Below are 13558 nucleotides of genomic sequence, written 5' to 3'. Positions count from 1 at the left end.
GCTAATTTTTTTGTATTTTAGTAGAGACGGGGTTTTACCATGTTGCCCAGGCTGGTCTCGAATTCCTGAGCTCAGACAATCCACCTGCCGTGGCCTTCCAAAGTGCTAGGATTACAGGCATGAGCCACTGCGCCCAGCCAAGAAGTTAAAAAAGAAAAAATCTCTAAGTATTATATAGACTTATTCAACAGTATGCCCCCAGGTGCCTGGAAATCACTTTCAGAACCACTGGAACTAACTGAGCACAAGGTATCATCCTGAGGGACAACTGTTGAAAGGTTAGCTGACATAGCAAAAGGATTATAAAAAAGCCTTCTTTTCCTCAATAATGTGCCTCAGGTAGTCTCAGCAGCAACTCCCCCGCCCCCCAAAAAAATAACAAAGGGCTGACAATACTATGAATGCACCTGGGACTCCCCAGCTGAAACATCTGGTTCACTTGTAACAACTTCCCCATCCCTGGTCACCTGAGGAGAGAGTAGTGTAAATACCTGTAAATATAAACAGCTATTTGCCCACCTACACAGGCCAGGATGCCCCTACACTCAACCCTTCCTTTTCATTACACCTTCTGCCACACAATATACTGGCTTATTCTCTCATGCCTACTTAGCCCAACCCTAACTAGAAAGCAGGTTGTTCTGAATTCCTCACTGGTTCTCATGGTTGTAGGAACCAAGAAAATGAAATCAAGTCAATCCATAACCTTGGGCAGTTTTTCTAAACAACTATTAAAGTCAGATTTTGACAGAAGGGCTCCATGACTTTAAGAAGGCTGCTATGCTAAAACACCTTCATGTCTGCCACAGCAAAAGGCTCACAAAGAGTATCTTCTTTGTGATTCTAAGGACTCATTGAATGTAAAAAGATCTCATTTCACCTTCTTCCTAACACACATTTTTTAAATGACTTCTCTTTTTAAAATAAACTGATTTAATAGTGCAAAAATTTATTTATTTAATTTATTTAATGGGCTATATTATTTTCCTAGCAGAGTTTAATGTTTTTATATTACACCATGATGTTTTATTTTAATACACTAATTTGTAAGTGAAGAAATTAAACTTAAAAGTACCAATATTAGAAACTAACATGTAAGTTGGTTTAATGAGATGCTTCCATCATTAGCACAATTTTCTTCTAAAGAAATGATTCATACCTTTGATTTTTATTTAAATGTATTTAAGTATAAATATTCCTAATTAAAGTTTACTATAAGTCAAAAACATCAGAATGATGCAAAGATGTGTATACACCAGAGCTGGGACGCATTCACTACTATTGAAATTGTTATTAAGGGAACAGATAATTACATTCTTTATGTGTTCCATTTCAATAAATGTGTTTTTGCAGTTGAATTGCTTTTCTTACCAATTTGTACAATAGGGAGCAGAAGTTTTATTATCAACAAAAGTATATGAAATCAATCAAACACAGTAGAAGGCTTTTATAATGAGGGCAAAGGAGATGGTAATAATAGTGTATTATAGGTTATCCATTGTATATTGATCTAGTAATGTTCACTTTCCATTAAAATGTAACACATAACAGGCATAGTCAAGGCTCTGGCATTTTCAAGTTGCTTTAGATCTGGTTTGAATGAATACTTCAAACGAGGATAATGTTGGCTACTGAAGCTCATTTGTTTAACCCTTCAGCAACTAGCAGCTGAGTGGCTACTTTATTCAAGACGTTGTCTTATGAAATACGCATTTTCATACCTGCTTTGGACATTTCCAGGATGTATTGTTTCTGGGGGGACTCCCCAGGGACAACCAAATCTGCCTCCAGGAAGCCGTTTAAAATCAAACTGGCAGCATATTTTAGGATCAGGTCCACAAGTGTGAGGGATGTCATAGCTGTAGAAGGGCATCATGTGGCATAAAATATCTGTGACAGATCCCAGATCTAAAATAAAGAGCCAACACACAAACCTGCATTTATAAAAACTATTTTCCCAAAAAATATTCAAAATGTCATTACTTTACACAAAGTATGCTGATTTAGCTCTATTCTAAATCAGCAGCCCCTTTAACTTCCAGTACACATATCCCAGTGGCATTTAATGGCCACCTGTCTGAAGGAAGATACTCACACATCTCAGTCTCTATCTACCTCTTCTATCTAAGCATAGCAGAGACAGGAAAGCCCCACCATGAACCAGCGCCAGCTGACCTGGAGGGATACAAACTGAACAGTAGTAAAAGTTACAACTGGCTCATCCAAAACCACGTCCATCCCTAGCTGCCAGTTCCTGCCATATCTGTTCCCAATTCAGGTAACAGGATTCACTGAGAGATACCATGATATTAGCTGCAGAGGCTGGGTGAGAAGAAGAGGAGAATAAAAAAGGGATGGAAGAACAAAGGAAGAAGTGTGGAACAAAGACTTATAAAAACACTGGAGAAATTCGCTCTTGGAGAAAATTTCCTCTTATGGCGAGGAGAGGATGTGCAACCCCGGAGAATCTACAATCTCACCCCATGTTTACCAAGAATGAGTTAGTCAATGGAACTTTTCACCAACAAAGAAGCACAGGAAAAGAAAAAGTAATTTGCAGAAAGCGAAATAAAAATAAAAACAGAACAAATAAGATATGGAAAATGAGCACTGATTCCTGATGCAGAATTACTTTTAATTAAAATTACAATGTTATCACATGTTGATACCACTGGCCTGGAGAGGTGAGAAGCCTATCAACAAGTGAGACTGGAGGACCTAACTAGTAGTTAAAAACTATCTTTGTGAATATGATCCTGAGCTTTTAAATAACCCTCCACCCTTTATTTATGTATGGATTTCCAATTTTCAGCAATGAGTAGGTACTACTTATGTAACAGAAAAACAAATTTACATTTTTAATAAGTGAAAATAACTGCTTCATTAAGAACTGGAACACATGAACAAGCTCAACTTAATTTGAAAACATTTTTTAAAAAGCAACTTGTTCAAATTTATCAGGTAAGTCCTAGAATATTCCATTTTTATCAACTTAGTTAAAATAATTAACCGTTATTTTCCAAATTTAAAATTATTAAAATCTACGTATTTCAGTGCTGTCAGCTGTTTCACTGAATCATATTCAAAACTGTGACACTGTAGATGCTGGTCACTAATGCTTGCTATGAGCATATAGTCGTCACAAAAGGTTGTCACAAGCCCTAAAACTCTTCTCTCCTATGGATAAGGACATACTCCATACCCACTAATTCTCCTTATGCTCTACTCTTTTGCAGCTAATTTACATACTTAATTTTATCTGCTACATTTGGCTGTATCTGTATTTTATCAAATTAGACTGGAATTTCCCTATAAGCAAGGATGTTTTCAATATTTCTTCCTAGCACAATATTTAAATATTAAATATTAAATTTAAGTACTTAAATATTTAAGTACTCAATGATTTCTTACTAACTGATATTTATGGACAATTGTTTAGGTAGGGATTCTTCAAATTAACAGTCCTTTGCTTTTCAAATTAATATGCTCCTTAGCATTTGATCAAACTACACAGAATGCAATCCCCTACAAGTTCTTGTTCTCCCTACAGGTTTAATTTTCTAGAATTAAGAAACTGTATAGCCAATGCTTTCCTTACTGAAAAAACAGGAGTACATATAAGAAAGTTACTGTCTAGATTTACAAATGATTTTTCTGAAACACTTAAGGGGTCTAGATTATACAAGAAAACAAGTATAATGTAATGCAGTAATTTCTCAAACACTGTTTTATAAACTAAATATTTCTTTCAGATGAAATCTTACTGAGAACACAATGACAGAGGTTAGGAGCCTGGGCTTCAGGAACTACACAGAACTAGATTCAAATCTCTGCTCTCTATGTATGACCTATATGATTTTTGGCAAATGGCTTCTCATATCTAAGCCTCCATTTCTTCACCATAAAAAAAAATATTAAAAATATTAAATGAGAATGAATATAAAGCAGAGGTAACATAATACATGGCCCATAATAAAGGCTCGATAAATAGAAAATAAGGTAGTCTAAATTAAATGGGGGTTGAGAAAGGCAAAGGCCTCCCAAGAGGCCTAGACCTTGTCTCCTCTCTCCTAATAAAGAGCTGCAGAAGTATATCCTTAGAATGCCTGCGTGGCCACAGAACACACTGTGAAAACAGGTGGCATTTTGATATTAGGGCTGTTTTAGGAGGACAGGATTAAGGCTTTAAAAGGCAATTCTTACAAGATGTAGAGACAAGAGAGAAAGAAGGAAGGAAAACTGGCTGAATATAAGATATATTACTGGTATCAGTTCTAATGCATATTCAAATTTGTGGTAAAACATGTGCTTTCTAAAACAGAAGCAAGAGAAAGCATTATTGGCAAAATACTAACTCCTTATATTTATCTACTTTCTTTAGTCATAAAAAGATTCTTCTATGCTCTATAAATATCTGCATTATTACCTAAAAGAATCTTGACACAGGTACATGGGGAAAATAATTACAAGAGTGAGTATCTTTACGTTGCCTGATTTTTCAAGACTGGCAGAGAACAAAACCCACAGTGGCATGAGTTCATAACCCTTGTGAAACAGTATCTAGGCCAAGTGGGATCAGCTTTCATCAAACCCTACATACCCCAATTCTGTCTCCAAAAAAACTCCAACGTTTTATGCTGTGCAAAATGTTTTTTAACTGCATAATGAACTCTCTGGATAAGCATGTGAGAAAGTCCAGCACGGTTTAGAAGATAAGCCATTGTTGGTGAGTGTCCAAAGGGATCAACAGCCCAGCCGGACCGAGGTTTCACTCCTGTGGATAAAGATGATAAGTGTTATTTTTTTAATTGATAAATGAAATAAAAAGAAGTCATAACACATTCAGATTCATCAATGTTGTATAGTCTCCTAGAGATATCAGACCAAGGACCTACCCAGCATTATCCTCTGCCAAGTATGCCCAGCAAGATATCAGGAAGGGAGGGTTGTGCCACTGCCCATCCACATAGGCAGGAGATGCTCACTGAAATTAATCAGTTAGAGTTGAAATAAACACTGCCATCTTTTAGCCATTAACATCTTTTACCTATTATAAAGCCACTGCCATTAACTAGAGGTAGAGAATAAACAGGACCAGGGTGCTTCCTGGAAGGATCTCACAGTCCTGTGATCTGTGGAGCTGGATAACCCTGGAACTATTACATGACAAAGAAAAGTAACGTAACTCACTTCAACTTACATTTCCCAACCCCAACATTATGTCTTTTACACCTCACAAAAGCCCCAAATCATCTTATGATACAGCGGCAGAACTGGCCAAAATAATTATACCATATTTTATTAAATCTTAAGACATTATGATGCTGGTGCTTTCACTCTACCTAGAAAGAGGCCAGTGATTTCTCACAGCTGGCTCACACCAATAATGCAAACTACTGATTAAAGATATTTCTCATTTTCACAGAGGATAAAATGTAAAAATAAATAAATAAATAAAAAAGCAGCTCTTATAAAAGACATGATTGAAATAACTGACAAAATCTGAATACAGCCTGTGGACTAAACTGTCCTACTGTATCACTGTTAACATTCCTGATTTGATAACTTTATTCTATTTACATATAAAAGTGTCCTTATTTCTTAGGAAATAAGCAATGAAGTACTTAGAGATAAGGGTACAGTTAGAGTACCTCCAACTTACTCTCCAATGATTCAGAAAAATATACATGTGAATCAATGTACAACACATATGGGAGTCCTTCCCAAGTACTATGATGTCACCTTTATAAGTTAAAAATTACATCAAAAGTTATATAAAATTTAAAAAAGGAGTATGTATTGTCCAAATAATGAGGACATAATAAGCTTACAAAAAAGATAAAAATCAGTATCAGTGTAGTGATGTTACAGAGTTTATAGTGTCCATTCAATTTAACAATTATAACACATCACTGGTGATCTTTTCCATATCAAAACCATTGGATCCACAGGGGTAACAACCTAGCTGTAATGGAATAAAGAGTCACTGAGACTGAATAATGTAGAAAAGAGAGAGTGTAAACTATATTTTTAAAAACTTTGATATGAAAGGAGGTGAGAACAAGGGAGAGACTTAAAAAGGAACCCAGGGTCCTGCTAGAGTTTTTCTTGGCAATACTTGTTAAAAGGAGGGTAAGAGGCAAACTTAGGAAAAGGTACGATATAAGGAAAATCCAAAATTTTATAAAGGGGGCACATTTGCTAACAAAACTGGAAAGCTCATCAAAAAGATTTCATGCCTTCATGCAAGAATAAGATTATCAAAATATATAAAAACCACCTGATCTTTGACAAATCTGACAAAACAAGCAATGGGGAAAAGATTCCCTATTTAATAAACGGTGTTGGGAAAACTGGCTAGCCATATGCAGAAAATTGAAATTGGACCCCTTCTTTACACCGTTTACAAAAATTAACTCAAGATGAATTAAAGACTTAAACATAAGACCTAAAACCATGAAAACCCTAGAAGAAAACCTAGGCAATACCATTCAAGACATAGGCATGGGCAAAGACTTCATGACTAACACACCAAAAGCAATGACAACAAAAGCCAAAATTGACAAATGGGATCTAATTAAACTCAAGAGCTTCTGCACAGCAAAAGAAACTCTCATCAGAATGAAAAGGCAACCTACAGAATGGGAGAAAATTGTTGCCATCTAGCCATCTAACAAAGGACTAATATCTAGAATCTACAAGGAACTTAAACAAATTTACAAAAAAAAAAAACAACCCCATCAAAAAGTAGGCGAAGGATAAGAACAGACACTTCTCAAAAGAAGACATTTATGCAGCCAACAAACATGAAAAAAAGTTCATCATCAATGGTCATTAGAGAAATGTAAATGAAAACCACAATGAGATACCATCTCACCCCAGTTAGAATAGCAATCACTAAAAAGTCAGGAAACAACAGATGCAGGAGAGGATGTGGAGAAATAGGAATGCTTTTACACTGTTGGTGGGAGTGTAAATCAACCATTGTGGAAGATAGTGTGGTGATTCCTCAAGGATCTAGAACCAGAAATACCATCTGACACAGCAATCCCATTACTGGGTATATACCCAAAGGATTATAAATCATGCTGCTATAAAGACACATGCACATGTATGTTTATTGCGGCACTATTCACAATAAAGACACATGCACATGTATGTTTATTGCAGCACTATTCCCAGTAGCAAAGACTTGGAACCATATATATATGCACCATAAAGAAAATATGGTGCATATACACCATGGAATATCATGCAGCCATAAAAACGGATTAGTTCATGTCCTATTGCAGGGATATGAATGAAGCTGGAAACCATAATTCTCAGCAAACTAATATAGGAACAGAAAACCAAACACCACATGTTCTCACTCATAAGTGAGAGGTGAACAATGAGAACACATGGACACAGAGAGGGGAACATGACACACAGGGGTGCGTCAGGGGCTGGGAGGCTAGGGAAGGGATAGCATTGGAGAAATACCTAACACATATGACAGGTTGATGGGTGCAGCAAACCACCATGGCACATTGTATACCTATGTAACAAACCTGCATGTTATGCACATGTATCCTAGAACTTAAAAGTATATTCAAAAAAAAAAAAAAAGGCAACAATTCAAATAAAAAGAATGGGCAAAAGACTTAGAAACTTGAAAATAGGGTATACCACTGGCCAATAAGCACAACAAAACATACTCAGCATCATTAGTCATTATAGAAGTGCAAGTTAAAATAACAGTGAAATATTACTATATACTCACTAGAATGGTTCTAAGAAAAAAGAATCACACACCAAACATTGGCAAAAATGTGGAACAACCAGAATTCAAATTCATTGTCGGTGGAATATAAAATAGCACAACCACTTTGGAAAACTCTTTCAAAGTTCACACAAGCTGCAACATACACTTATCCTAAAGCCCAGCAATTCTAGTGCTAGTACATATTTCATTCCAAGGGAATGAAAACATGCCCACAAAAAGACCTGTGCACAAATGTTTATTACAGTATGATTCACCGTAGCTCAAAAGTGAAAGCAACCCAAATGTTCAACAGGAAACTGGACTATCAATGGAATACTACCCAGTAATAAAAGGAAATGGATTACCAACATACACAACAAGAATGAATCTCAAAAACTTCATGCTGGTGACAGGATATAAGATCACTATACAAAAATCAATTGTATTTCTACATACTAGCAATGAATAATCCTAAAATGAAATTAAGAAAACAATCCCATTTATAATGGCAGTAAAACAAACAAAATGCCTAGGAACATATTTAACAAAAAAAAGCACGGGACTTTTACACTGAAAGCTATAAAACACAGTTGAAAGAAATTAAAAATGATCTACTTATATGGAAAGCCATCCCATGTTGATATATCAGAAGATGTGACATTGTTAAAATGGCAATATTCTCCCAGATTGACCTACAGATTTAATACAACCACTACCAAAATCCTAGCTGATATTTTTGCAGAGACTGATAAACTGGCCTAAAATTCGCATGGAAAAAACAAGTTTAAAAAAAGAACAAAGTTGGAGAACTCAGACTTCCCAATGTCAAGTTTACTATAAGCTATACTGATCAAGACAGTATGGTACTGGCATAAATATAAGTCAAGGAAACAGAACTGAGAGTCCAGGAATAAATTCTCATAATTATAGTTAACTAACTGTTAAGAAGTGTGCCAGGACAATTCAGTGAGGAAAGAATCATCTTTTTCAACAAGTTGCATTGGAATAACTGGGTATCAACATGCAAAAAATAAATATGAAACTCTACCTCACATCATATACAAATATTAACTAAAAATAGATCACTGACATAAATGTTAGAGCTAAAACCATAAAACTATTTTTAAAACAGGAGTACATCTTCATAATTCGGGAATACACAACAGTTTCTTACTATGGCATCAAAAGCACAAGCAACAGAAGAAAAACTTCCTCAAAATTAAAACTTGTGCATCAAAAGACACCTTCAAGAAAGTGAAAAAGACAACCACAGAATGAAAAAATAAATTTGTAAGTCACTATCCAACAAAGAACTTTTATCCAGAATATATAAAAACAATTCTAAGTCAATAATAAAAAGACAAATAACTCTACTGAAAAATAGGAAAATAATTAGAATATATATTTATCCTTAAAAGATCCATAAGCAGCCGATATACACATGAAAAGATTCTTAGTACCACTAGTCTTTAGGAAAATGCAAATCAAAATCACAATGAGATTACCATTTCACACATATTAGAATGACTACAATAAAAAAGACAAACAGTAAAAAATGTTGGTGAAGATACGGAGAAAGTAGAAACCTCACACATTGCTGGTGAGAAGGTAAAATCATACTGCTCTTCTGGAAAAGTTTGACAGTTTCTCAAAATGCTAAACTTTTGTACCATATAACCCAGCAATTCTACCCCTAGGAAGAAAGGTAGATTCACACAAAAACCTTTAAACAAATGTGTATAATAGCATTATTCATAGTTGCCAAAAAAGATACAACCTAAGTGCTCATCAACTGAACAAGGGATAAACACATGTGGTATAGCCATACAACAGAATATTATTCAGCTAATAAAAGGAATGAAGCACTGATATATGCTATAATACATGATAAGCCTTGAAAATATTATGCCAAGAATCCAGTCACCATACATGCTTCCATCCATGTGAAATGTCCAGAATAGTCCAATCCATATATACAGAAAGACTAGTGATAGCCTGAGACTGGGGCAGGGAAGGGTGAAGCTAGAAAGGGGAGTGACTACTACTGGGTATGAGGTTTCTTTGGGGGATGTTGAAAAAAGTCCTAAAAATAGACTGTGGTGATGGTTGTACAAATCTATGAATTTATGTAAAATAAATCTCAATAAAGTTTTAAGAAAAAAATTACACTGGGCAAAAAACACAAGATCCAAAAGAATATTATGTGAGTCCATATATTAATAAATTCTTCTTCAAACAAAACTCATCCACAATGACAGAAATCAAAGAGCAGTTGGCTGCAAGGGGAAAGATGAGGGGATGAGAGACCTTTCTTGGGTAATAAATGTATAGATTAAATGGGTATGTACATCTGTTAAAACTCACTGACCTCTACATTTAAGATTTATATATTCCACTGCATGTAAATTATACTTCAATAAAAACATAAAAAACATTCATAACTGAGGTTTATGAAGTGAATATTCTTGGATTAGCACATCAAGTATTTAAGAAAAAGGGTATTGTGTAGAGAGGGTCCCTAAGACCACCTCCAGGTTCGGTGATTTGTTAAGAAAAACCACAGGTCTCAACATATTGTCGTACTCATACCTATAATCTATTACACTGAAATGAGAAAAAAAAAATCTGCAAAAGGAAAAAGCACATAGAGTAAGTCCAGAGGAAGCCAGGTACAAGTTTCTAAGCGACCTCTCCCTGTGGAGTCATACAGGATGTGTTTAAATGCTCCAACACGAAACTGTGACAGTATGTGTGAAGCGCTGTTGACCAGGAAACTCATTACAGACTCAGTGTCCAGTGTTGGGGATTGGTCATGTAGGCATCCTCTGTTCAGCACATACTAAGAATTCAGACTCCCAGAAGGAATGCAACTGTTTAGCACAAACTACATTGTTTGTACAAACAGATTAAAAACAGTGAGCCACTCTTATTGTTAGGATATCCATGTTCCCAGACACTAGCCAAGGGCCAATCTTGTAAGCAAGGCCTTTCTAAGGATAGCAGACCTGCTATGCTAACTATTTTCTACACAGGCATGATACCTGCAACATACTTGCAAATGGTTCTGATAATAATAAATACCAGCACCACTGCAACAACATGGAAATAGAAAAAACTGAGTAAATGTGTCAAAATGTTAACAACTGGTAAATCTGGGTGAGGGGTTTATGAGAATATTTTGCAGTATTCTTACACATTACTTCAAATTTGCAATTACCTCAAAATAAAAAGTAAAGAAAAAATTAATAGGGATGAGAAGAATTTTATCCCTAAGAGACAATTTTTTAAAATAAGGAAGTATCTAAAAATAACTTCAACAAAAAACACATATACTTACACAAAAAACTACATTATTACACTGAGATACAAAATATTTGAAAGGATTTACATACCATGTTACAAAATGTAAATATTAAATATCACAGTTTTCTATTAGTCCCAAGTTTTTAGAGTAGATATCTGATTCTATCAGTCTAGCATCTTTTTTCCCATTTCTTGTAGCAACAGAATTCTTCTGTTGAACTGGACCCATTCCATGGGGCCATTCATATGGAGGACCCATTCTCATGCTTTTTAGGTGCAGCTGACCCTGCTCTCCACAAGTCCCTTTCCCCCAAGACCATTTCCACCAAAATGACTAGACCTTAGTGATTTGAACTCCTATACCTCTGGACACAGTAACTGGCTCAGACATAAGCAACTGACTCAAGTTGGGCCAACTAGATAAAGTATTTTAAAGAGAACTCCTGGTTGCTAGGTTGGAAAAATTTGTCTCAGCTGCCTAGAGCCATCTTACTCACCTTGTAAAGAAACCCAGCAAAACAAGCAGAACCCAAAGATACAGTGCCCAGGCAACATAATTTAAGTCCCCTGGATCCCTGAATGCAGCCATACCTGCAGCTACCATATCTTTGTAACACTCAGTGACATAACAAATATCTTTCTTTCCTTTTTTTGCTGAAAAAAAAAAAAAACTTAAGCTACCATAATTAGGTTTTTGCCTCTTGTCATCAAGTCTTAACATATAATTAAAATCCCAAAACCAATAAAAATATAGATAAATAATACATTAAACAAGGTAGATGATCCTAAAAGTGACTACAGTAAATCTTTGTAACTCAGTTTATGAGCTAAGAAATATCATCAATTAAAGAAGAATGAACTATTCAACAATAATGAGTAACAGGGAAAATAGTTATTCAAAAAAAAAAAAAAAAGACAGAGACTCACTCACATTTCCCAAAATGAACTGTCCAAAATAGCCCAAATAAAGAATATACCAATACATACCTATATTATTTTCCAGCCACTGATGTCCTTCAATTAGTTGATCAATTAAGGCAAAATAACGTGCAGTGGCTTCATCAGGCATAACCCAGCCACCTGTCACAATTTCAAGCTGACCATTTTCTATTAAACTAGAGAGAAAACAACAAGAGTCCACATTAACAAATATAAGAAAAGTTCAAATAAAAAACTAAACAAGCATAAACATTAAGAACAGCCTTTAAATATAACCAGTATATATACTAGTTGTTAAATTTTTTTTTTAAACCAGTGAATGAATTTCAACTTCAAGACCTCAAGATAGCAGCCAGTGTCTCAGGTGAGCCCTGCCCTTCTGTAGGAAAAACCACGCAGGTCATTCTGGAGGTTCCTTCCACAAGGATATAAACTCCCACACAGCCTCAAAGATTCTTAATGTCAAAAGCCACATCTGGTTTATTTATTTATTTATTTATTTTGAGACGAAGTTTCACTCTTGTTGCCCAGGCTGAAATGCAGTGATGCGATCTCGGCTCACTGCAACCTCCACCTCCCAGGTTCAAGCGATTCTCCTACCTCAGCCTCCCAAGTAACTGGGATTACAGACATGTGCCACCACGCCCGGCTAATTTTGTATTTTTAGTACAGACGTGGTTTCTCCATGTCAGTCAGGCTGGTCTCGAACTGTCGACCTCAGGTGATCCACCTGCCTCAGTTTCCCAAAGTGCTGGGATTACAGGTGTGAGCCACCGCGCCCGGCCCACATCTGGTTTATTTCTGAATCTTGCAGAGCACACAGCAAAGTGTTTTACACAGAGTATATGCTTGATGAGTATTTATTGGAAGGCTGTCATTTTAAGCTCATTATTTATTTCAATATACTTTTATCAAAAAATCAATATTTACTTTAGTCCTTCTGACACTGATAAGTTAATCATTCAAACTACCCTAAAAAATAACAAGGGTAAAGCTAGTAAATACCACATGACTCTGGGAATACAGATAACATCATAAAGCACTTTGCTCCAGATTCAGGTGAAATATAGGCTATACAGTTTATTTTTCATTATTGAGTGAAAGGCTCTAACAGCATCATTATTTGTCTACTGGGTATTCCTTTGCCATCATACCATACCAGGTAACAAGATCCCTAGCCCTAATAAACTTGTTTTGAGAAGATACTTTCCCCTGAGAAGAAAAAAAAAAATCATAAGCTTAATTAAAAATTTGAAATAGTGCCCAAGAAAGCATAAAAGTCAAGAATTTAAGCAAGGTCTGGCACTGTGGCTTAGTCCTGTAGTTCAAGCACTCTGGAAAGCCAGGACAGGAGGACTGCTTGAGGTCAGGAATTCTAGACCAGCCTGGGCAACATAGGGAGATCCCATATTTACAAAATAAAATTTAAAAGTTAGCCAGGTGTGGTGGTACATGCCTGTAGTCCCAGCTACTTGGAAGGCTGAGGTGGGAGGATTGCTTGAGCCTGTGAGTTTGAGGCTGCAGTGAGCTATGATTATGCCACTGCACTCCAGCCTGGGAGATACAGCAAGA

At 35.8% G+C, this 13558-nt stretch overlaps 1 protein-coding gene across 1 annotated transcript in view; it reads right to left on the bottom strand.

Annotated features, from left to right (window-relative positions):
* Positions 1-13558, bottom strand: part of MAN2A1 (mannosidase, alpha, class 2A, member 1) — a 173321-nt gene that overhangs the window by 95290 nt on the left and 64473 nt on the right. Inside the window, exons 5-7 of the mRNA XM_011949322.1 lie at positions 12035-12162; positions 4601-4774; positions 1722-1908 (exon numbers count right to left, since the gene is read on the bottom strand). Coding sequence (XP_011804712.1) covers positions 1722-1908; positions 4601-4774; positions 12035-12162 — 489 coding nt within the window. The remainder of the gene's footprint in view (positions 1-1721; positions 1909-4600; positions 4775-12034; positions 12163-13558) is intronic.

Source organism: Colobus angolensis, unplaced genomic scaffold (assembly GCF_000951035.1).
Source record: "Colobus angolensis palliatus isolate OR3802 unplaced genomic scaffold, Cang.pa_1.0 Scaffold298, whole genome shotgun sequence".
NCBI lineage: Eukaryota > Metazoa > Chordata > Mammalia > Primates > Cercopithecidae > Colobus > Colobus angolensis.
This window is presented reverse-complemented; position numbering and strand designations above follow the sequence as displayed.